We start from the raw sequence: 10,000 nt of genomic DNA on the forward strand, positions 1-10,000 counted from the left end.
TGCCCACTTGTGCTTTGTCCATGGGCATTTTAATGTAGTCGTTAGTGTGTTGCACTCCCCAACGCTACCACCACCATCTTGGCAATAAGGCAATATGTTACCCTTCTTCGATATTCATCACAAGTCTTTTTTTGGGGGGTGTAAATCACAGCCTCCATGACGATACGATGCAGTATCGATTTCTTAAAGCAGGGATTCGATTATTTTCGATACTTAACCCCTGAAGACACGGCTTTATAAATAAGCTGTTACCAGAATGGCAATGACCAAGTCGTAATGTATAACCAAAGGCCCTGTGCACTGTCATAGTAGTGTAGTACTATTGTAGTTAACTTTCAATGTCTATTACGGCGTTCCACAGGAGGTACGGCGCGCATTAAGGGGTTAAGAATTCCCCACCATTTTATACGATTCAATTCGATTCACTTTTTTCCAATTGCTTTTCCACTTCTATTATGTGATGGAGCTAGGGGCATTGGACAGGGGCCAGCGATTTGATTAATTTCGATACTTAAGAATGCCCCACGACACGATAAGATTCGATTTGATCGTCGGCCGATACATCGATACAAATCGATTATTATTTACACCCCTAGTTTTTACATGATCACATCAGCCATTCATCAACCACCCAAAACTTTATTTTTTTCCCACCATGCATTGCTCCTTGAGCAACACAATATGATTGAGTATTTATATGCACGAGTGAGTCTCACACATGATATCCCAGGGTGCCTTGCGTTTAAAAGCATTAGATATCCTCGTGCCCCCTTGGCGTGGCAGGGGGGCGAGATGTTGATTAAATTATACCTGCTGCATGCATGAATAATGTACAGATACTGTAGATCAGTGGAAGCGGAATCTGTTTTTCCGCTTCATAAGTGTGAAATGCAATCATCTGTTTTTTTGTCACACACTATGATTATGCACACACACTCACACATGCATGCATACACACACAAACGCACGCACGCACGCTCGCACGCACGCGCACACACACACATGTACACACACGTACTGTATACACATACATGTAGGATATGTATGCATACACATGCTGTACATGTTTGAATATACACACACCTCCAAACATAAACACCCACAAAAGACACACAGCTGTACATATATGTACAGTACAGTACTTGCACTCACGCAAATGCATGCACATGTAAACATACGCGCACACGCGCACACACACACACACACAAACAAACACACACACACACACACACACACACACACACACACAAACACACACGCACACACGCAGAGCACACACACACGCACAGCACACACAAACATTCATACAGTATAAATGCTTGAAAGTCTACACACGCTCAAACACACAAACACACAAATACAAACAAACACTTAGTCTCTCTCGTCTTTCATCTCTCTGTTTCTTTGGGGAGAAGAGAGGGGAGTGAGTCACTGGTGGTAATAACTCGCTTTTAACAGCATACACAGGGCCGGCCCAAGCCTTTATGGGGCCATAAGCAAAATTTCATCTGGGGCCCCCCATACTCGATATATAGTGGCTCCTGTTTTATTCATTGTAGTAAATGGCATATGAGTAAGAAATATGGCTACTGAATCTAGAGGACAATTAATTTCTTCCTGGAACTTTGCTGCTCACGGGGGGCCCTGGTGGCTTGGGGGCCCTAAGCCACCGCATAGTTTGCTTATGCCTCGGTCCAGCCCTGAGCGTACACAAGTGATTTGGAATGTTTTTACTTTTGAATTATGAATTTCCTGTTTGCTGTTTGCCGAAGTGTTTTGGTCGTAGTTTCAGCTGCTCATAATTATGTTGTATGGCACTTCTTCACTTTCACTTCTGTTCTTCGTACAGTGTGTAGTTGCATGCAGAATATAATTTCTATTCATTAAATGTGTTTTTTTCTCTCTTTCTAGCTCAATGCTCTCTCCAGTTGACCTTGAAGTCTGTGTCCTTTACAGTTAGCGTTTGCTACGCAGATAATGGGCTTTCTTGAAGCTGTTTGTGCGCTCCATTTAGGTTTAATTTATCTCGTTATTCAAATTGCGGTCTTGGCCCTCGCTTTAGTCACTGTTGTTATCCATTATCCCTTTCCGTTTCTTTACTGTGCATCTCTCTCTCTCTCTCTCTCTCTCTCTCTCTCTCTGTCTCTCTCCCTCTCTGTCTCTCTCTCTGTCGCTCTCTCTCCCCTCCCTCTCTCTCTATTTCTTTCTTTATCTGTAGGACATTGCTACTATGCAATTTTGTGCCAATAAGCTGGACAAGAAAGACTTCTTTGGCAAGTCGGATCCTTTCCTGGTATTTTACCGCAGCAACGAAGATGGCACGTGAGTCAGCCTTCACAACCTGCACTTCATCTAATGTCCCTGAGGATGACTGTTTTGTTTTCCTACAGGGATTTCCATTAATTTTTGTCCATGTAATAGTTTTAAAGTGAATCGGAAAAAAAAAAACTTTCAAATTCAGCAAAAGAAGGTGTTGAGTTGTAGAACAGCAATGTTGAGTTCTAGAACAGCAGTGTTGAGTTCTAGCTGGTGTAGCCCTCCTTACATAATTGAGAGCCATCGGTGTCATCCTAAACTAAAGGGCTTAACTACACAGTTTTGAAATTGTATTCGATTTTCAACTTTGCAACACATAAAGAGAATCAGAACCGGCAACCTTGTCTCCTATCATTAACATACACACACTACTCACTATGTCCAACTGAACATGTTTGATGTGTACGACTTGCAATCAGGTTGTTTAGATGAGAATCGGGCCACTGGTTGTGTAACTTGAGCCCAGCTTTACCCACTGTGAAGAAATCCCACTAGAAATACCTTCAGATGTCTGAACGTACTGTACGACTGCGATGTACAGTGTGTTTACACCCCCCCCCCCTCCCCCCAGGGGTCCCCGGCTCCCACTTTGAAAACCACTGCTCTATCTTATAACTTTTCATTATATCCTAAGCCCTCCAATGCCCCCCACTCTCTTACTCTATAACACCCCATCCTAACCCCCCTAACACACCCCCCACCCTTTCTCATAGCTTTTTATCTGATCTTGTCCGAGCCCCGCAAACCCACCATCTCTATTTCATCACTCCCTCATATTACACTCCATCCCCTGTCTACCTACACACTCTCTTATAGCCTCGTAGCTTCCCTGTCTTCCCAATAATCCCTCTTATTATCTCTCCCTTCCATCTTATCTTATCTTATCTTATCTTATCTTATCATCCTGCCTACCTGTCCAGGTTCACCATCTGCCATAAAACAGAAGTGATCAAGAACACCCTGAACCCCGTGTGGCAGCAGTTTACCATCCCTGTGCGCGCTCTGTGCAACGGGGACTACGACAGGTGAGTCCGATAGCTAGCTAATGTTAGCTCAGCCTATGGGACGCTTCTACATGCCTCAGTTCGAACGGATGCGTTGGATTGTACAGTAACCAATGGTTCATATTGAAATTAAATTTCCCGCACACCGTCCACATTACATTTGCCATTTCTTTTTCTTTTGTTTTGGAAAGACTCGCCTTAAGATGGTCTGAAAGGCCGAAATGTTGTGTGCAACACAATTACAAGTGTAATGATTGGTGTGTGCGGGATATGTACTTACTAACTAATGGCCAAATGAAAACTAATCTGCTTAGCTCGTTTAGACACAGCATTATAAATTCGTTGTAACCAGAATGGCAATGACCAAGTCGTAGTGCATTACTAAAGACCCTGTGTTATGTCACAGTGTTGTAATACTTTGGTAGTTAACTTTTCAATGACTATTACAACGTGCCACTGGAGGTAACAGGGGCGACCGCTATTCCGCCATACTACCATTCCGACATTGACGTTCAATTGTCGGAATGGCGTGTAGCAGGATGACCGGCGACGGAGTGGACAAGAGACAGTTTTCTTCCCAAGGGACAAGCTTTTCTTTTTAATTTTCTTCTTTTTCAAATTTTCTTAAAAGTGCATTTTTACAGGGCTTCAAAAATGAGCAAAACAAAGGTGAGCAAAAGTCTCATGAAACAAAACATGGCAAGAGTGCCAGACTATAGCATATCAGCTTCTGAGCCACTACTTCCATTCAGTTCTGAGACACAACTGTCTCCTATGCTGCTCAACTCAACACTGAGGCTCTGAGCCATTATCAAACAAACAGCCCCTCCCCCAGGTAAGCCCAATTCACAAAATAATTCAATCAACTCAATAACAATACTTGAAGCCCAAAATAACAAACCAAAGAAATGCAATCAAAATACATAAACAACCAAAATCATTTTCTTTAGCCGAGACCTTTCCTATGCACAATAAAATACACTCTAAACATTCCCAGTTGAAACTCCCCCGTTAAAAATGGTTTGCCCCGCTGAACCTCGGCCACCCCACTATAAATGCACAGTGGAACATTCCCTCTGGTTCTCTAACCAAGGAAGTGACTGCTGCTGGTAAGTTGAGTTAGACTGAATCAGAAATGTTTGCTTTACAATCTTTTAAGTAAATAAACTTCTATGATTTCAACTGTAGTGATTCTTTAACCTTACAACTAGTAAACAGATGAAAGATGATAAATGGGTAACGCTATGAAATGGTCACATCGCAACATAAGAAATGCCGGTAGGCCTTTCCCTGCACTCCATGTTACAATGCTAGGTAAAGGTTATGGCAAAGGAAGGTGGTTAATGACTGAACAATGAACCCGGGAATTAAACCAGTACAAACTGATGAATGAAAAGTTAAACACAGTCGGCGTCAGTGCAGCATGGTTGAAAATGCCGGCTTAATTGCTGCCTGGACGCTATTGGTTGCGTGAGCGTCACAGCTCAGTCTGTGACATTTCCCCCCCCTTCTGAAGATGGCCCCTCTGGTGGCCTAAAAAGTCAGCATTAGTGTTCCCATACCTGCACAGTACTTCAAAGTCAAATGGTAGCCCTGCACTTAATACTTTGGCAGGGGCAAACAGAGCTCTTGTGACCTTCCTGGCCACAATTGTAGCAAGAAATGTTCTGGGGTCTAGCACGATCTGCAGGGGGTGGGGCTCTACTATGGCCATGACTAATGTCAGTACCAGAGCCAACTCCCCTCCCAAATGATTTACCCCGGCTGCTCTGCTCCAGCACTCCAGCGTACCGGAAGCCTCGGGGACCTCTGTGCACAACCACGTAGCTCTCCACCAGTGTAGCGGCCTCTGCTGTGGTCTTCGGGTTACGCTCCTTGACCCAGGTCCTCACATTGGGATACAGCACGCGTAGATACTGCTCGAGCACCAGAGTCTCCATCAAGTCTTCTTTGCTGCTCTTCTCATAGCTGGTCCACTTGTAGAACAAGTCCTTCAGACGGAGGTGCAACTCTTGCGGCGTCTCAGTCGGACTGGTCTCCAGGGCTCTGAACTGCTGTCTGTAGGTCTCAGCGTTGATTTCATACTTCAACACTGCCTCCTTCAGGCGATCATAGTCGGTCGTGTCAGCAGGGTTCATGGCCACAAAAGCACTGCGGGCCTTTCCATTCAGCAACGGGATGAGGTGCACGGCCCAGGTCGCTCTTCGCCAGCCAAAAGCTGTGGCTAGCCTTTCGAAGGTCGTCAAGTAGTGCTCGATATGGTCCCCTTCTTCCAGCTTGGCCATCTTCGGTGGACGCCCCTCGGTGGTCACTCGCTGTGCTGATTCCGCCGTTGAACTTGAAGATTCACGGGGTGATGTTGGTTCAGGCGTTGAAGTGCCCTCGGGTGGTGGTGGGGGTGTGGCTCGGCCCGACTCCATGTCCAGCTGGAGCTGCGTCACCTGATGAGTTAGGACCTTGACCTGCTGGGCTTGCACGGACGCACCTCTCTCCATTCTCTCATCTCTGGCACGTTGGACTTCCAAAAACGACTGGAACATAGTAGCAAGTCGCTCGATGGCTGGATCTGCTGTGGCAGGCTGAGGCGTGGGTGCTTCCGTCTCAGTGGCGCCCCCTATCGCTCCATCTTCCTTGCCTTCAGTAGCCTTCCTCCTGGATGCCATCTTGTCAGCTGCTTCGGTTGTTCTTCTCTCCGTCTCGGTTGGTCTTCTCTCCGTCTCACTCCGCTACCCAAAGCTTCTGACACCACATGTAGCAGGATGACCGGCGACGGAGTGGGCAAGAGACAATTTTCTTCCCAAGGGACAAGCTTTTCTTTTTCTTTTTCTTCTTTTTCAAATTTTCTTAAAAGTGCACTTACAGGGCTTCAAAAATGAGCAAAACAAAAGGTGAACAAAAGTCCCATGAAACAAAACATGACAAGAGTGCCAGACTATAGCATAACAGCTTCTGAGCCACTACTTCCATTCAGTTCTGAGACACAACTGTCTCCTATGCTGCTCAACTAAACACTGAGGCTCTGAGCCATTATCAAACAAACAGCCCCTCCCCTCAGGTGAGTCCAATTCACAAAATAAATCAATCAACTCAGTAACAATAACAAAAGCCCAAAATAACAAACCAAAGAAATGCAATCAAAATACATAAATAACCAAAATCATTTTCTTCAGCCAAAACCTTTCCTATGCATAATAAAATACATTCTAAACATTCCCAGTAAAACCACCCCTGCTAAAAATGGTTTGCCCCGCTGAACCTTGGCCACCCCACTATAAATGCACAGTGGAACATACCCTCTGGTTCTCTAACCAAGGAAGTGACTGCTGCTGGTAAGTTGAGTTAGACTGAATCAGAAATGTTTGCATTACAATCTTTTAAGTAAATAAACTTCTATGATTTCAACTGTAGTGATTCTTTAACCTTACAACTAGTAAACAGATGAAAGATGATAAATGGGTAACGCTATGAAATGGTCACATCGCAACATAAGAAATGCCGGTAGGCCTTTCCCTGCACTCCATGTTACAATGCTAGGTAAAGGTTATGGCAAAGGAAGGTGGTTAATGACTGAACAATGAACCTGGGAATGAAAACAGTATACAGATGAATGAGAAGTGAAACACAGTCGGCGTCAGTGCAGCATGGTTGAAAATGCCGGCTTAATTGCTGCCTGGACGCTATTGGTTGCGTGAGCGTCACAGCTCAGTCTGTGACAGGCGGTATCATTTTTTTCCAAAAAAACGTCCCGCCATTCCGACCCCCCCCCCCCCCCATCTTGAAAAAGTGAGCACGATTTACCATATTTCAGCCCACATGCGTGGACAGCTCCGGACATGCCGCAGGTGTATGCTCGCTCCCCTAAAAGCAACTTGGTCTCGGTTTGGCGGTATGTCTGAATGGCGGTGTTTGTCGGAAATGGCGGTATGTCTGAATGGCGGTACGTGACCTGGAGGTACGGTGTGCATTAAGGGGCTTCTCTACTTTTGCTACAGCTTATGTGTAGGTTTGATGAAGTGAGAGTAGAGCAGTGTGGAGTGTCAGTAATGGGAGTCAGGGAGAGCAAGGTCTTTAGCAGGTAAAAAACCCATTTCAATTTGTTTTTTCCTTCCATTACGTAGTATTACTTACGCAGTTAAATAACCAGCAGATTTACTTTGAGACTAATGTGGTGGACTGCCCGTTCGCCTGCCTCTATTAGCTAAGGGGACATTGGCCTGGAAAGGCTTTAAGACTTATGTCTGCCCTGTTCTTTTCATATTACTTTATGTATCCCGTGGATGTACTGCCTGCCCTTTAATACAAACTCCTTCAGTTGTATTGCGCCTGCACGCGCTTTATGTGCTTTTGGCTTGTGTTTTTTCCCCTTTTAGCAGATCTATTCCATTCTTCTTAAGAATCTTATGTTTTATTTGTTTTGTTTTGTTCTGTTCTGCGGTTCAGATGGCCAATTTGCTGTGCTCTGCTCTGCGCTGTTGGGTTTTCTGATGGAAAGGTTGTTGTTTTTTCCTTTTATTTTAAAGTATTTTTGGGGGCTTTTTGGCCTTTATTATTACAGGACAGTATGAGAGTAGACAGGAAACAATTGGGTGACAGAGATGGGGCAGGGCTGGGAAATGACCCCGGCCGGACTCGAACCGGGGTCCCCGTGGGCATGCAAGCCCAAATTTGGGGGGCTTAGTTGTTGTTGCTTCCTGTTGTTGCGCCGAGCCTCAGAAACATAACACAAGCCTCCTGCAATGTAATATAGTTGTTTTCTGGAAGACCTTGGCTCATTTTTGTGGTTTGTGTTGCACTTGCACCTTACTTTCGGTAAAAAAAACAACACAGTCACCCTGCATGTCAGCTAGCTTTGTTGACACCCTGTTGCATATAATGTGCTGTAAGCTGAGATTAACTTTTCACATTTCTTTTAGCATACGATATCTGCTTTCAAACTAATTCTCTGATTGATCTTAAGTGATTCAGCACTCCAAATTTTAAATCCTCTTAACGCCCCTGTGTGTACTTTAGCAAGTGAAGATTTACGTCAAAGCGCCCAAGTGTACCTTTTACATAATGGTGTCATCGCCAATACAAGGGTGTTTACAGATTTCAGTAAGAAAGAAGTTTCTCTGGGAGATGACAACACCTGGGAAATTGACAATACCTTTGAAAGCTATGCTTTTAACTTTTATTAGATCTTGGTACTTTCAAACTACTTTTTGTATTGTTCGTTACTGGTTGAGTGCCCCCCCAGTACAGCCCGATTCATGTGTGTAAGTGGTGCTCAGCGTTTCACAGAGGTGAAGGACACAGTTAAACGGGTGAAGATAGAACAGGTGCGGCGCTGCGTAAATGCTGCCCCAAAGCTTACCTGAAATCCATGCATTAGAGAAATCAGCCATGCTATACCCATCTGCCAAATGGGTGGCCAGCGTGAATGAGATTACTGATGTGGGAGCATGACATGAATAATGTAAAGCGTGTATAGAGGAGATGGATACGCATGGTGTGTATGTGTTGGAGGGATGTCTTCTCCAGGTTGAGAAGAGTTAGAGAGGGGGTGGATGTGAGGGAGGAGGGGATAGAGATACCTTATATGCCTCGAAATATCTGGAGATAGAATGATAAAATCCTGCCACATATTATCACCCCTCTTTAATAGTGATACTACATACGTGCTCTTATATATTATGTTATATTATATTATATTATGTTATATTATATTTTATTATATTATATTATATTATATTATATTATATTATATTATATTATATTATATTATATTATATTATATTATATTATATTATATTATATTATATTATATTATATTATATTATATTAAATTATATTATATTATATTATATTATATTATATTATGGACATGTTTGCTCTGCCTTTACATGCATTGTATATCCTGGGTCCTGCCAGTTCTCTCTCTCTCTCTCTGGTGGCCAGAATAATGCCAGCAGTCGGCCATGATATGTGAAGGGCCCTCGCTGGTGTTATTGTGACCAACTGAAGGGAACTTTTCTGCAATAAAGTCTGCTTGCTATTCAAGCCTTGGGTTATTTCCCACTCTGTAAACTGCAATCATACGCACACAATATTTGACATGCATGTACGTTCAAAATCAGCATTCATCTTTCTGATGATTCATTTCCCTTTACAGCATCTCTCTCTCTCTCTCTCTCTCTCTCTCTCTCTCTCTCTCTCTCTCTCTCTCTCTCTCTCTCTCTCTCTCTCTCTCTCTCTCTCTCTCTCTCTCTCTCTCCCCTTCTGTGTGTGTGTGCGTGTGTATGCGTGTGTGTGTGCTTGCATGCATATTGGTGTGTATACGGTATTTACTGTATCTGTTGACATCCGGTGCGATACTAGCATTTTCTGGAAATTGCGGCAGTGATTGCCTATTCACACTCACATCACTTGAACAAGATTTCTCTCATCTCTCCTCGCACCCTTTTTTTCTCCCCTCAGATTTCTCCTTTCTTGTGCTCCACTTCATTTCCCTATCCTCTTCATCTTCACCTTACGCTCAAGTTTTCTTCTTCACCTCTCTTTTTTTCCCTCTCTACCTTCTTCTCTGCCTCTCTTTCCGTAGAACCGTCAAGGTGGATGTGTTCGACTGGGATAGAGATGGAAGGTAATTATTCCGTCCTCTAGCATTCTGGAACCCTCTTGTGATGTTCTAGAATCTTCCT

General features: G+C 43.9%; 1 protein-coding gene across 1 annotated transcript in view; it reads left to right on the plus strand.

The window, feature by feature from the left end:
* LOC134462990 (copine-9-like) overlaps positions 1-10,000 on the plus strand; it is a 172,182-nt gene that overhangs the window by 109,986 nt on the left and 52,196 nt on the right. Inside the window, exons 9-11 of the mRNA XM_063216250.1 lie at positions 2,219-2,322; positions 3,237-3,341; positions 9,901-9,942. Of these exons, the coding sequence (XP_063072320.1) occupies positions 2,219-2,322; positions 3,237-3,341; positions 9,901-9,942 (251 nt within the window). The remainder of the gene's footprint in view (positions 1-2,218; positions 2,323-3,236; positions 3,342-9,900; positions 9,943-10,000) is intronic.

Source organism: Engraulis encrasicolus, chromosome 14 (genome assembly GCF_034702125.1).
Source record: "Engraulis encrasicolus isolate BLACKSEA-1 chromosome 14, IST_EnEncr_1.0, whole genome shotgun sequence".
Taxonomy (NCBI): domain Eukaryota; kingdom Metazoa; phylum Chordata; class Actinopteri; order Clupeiformes; family Engraulidae; genus Engraulis; species Engraulis encrasicolus.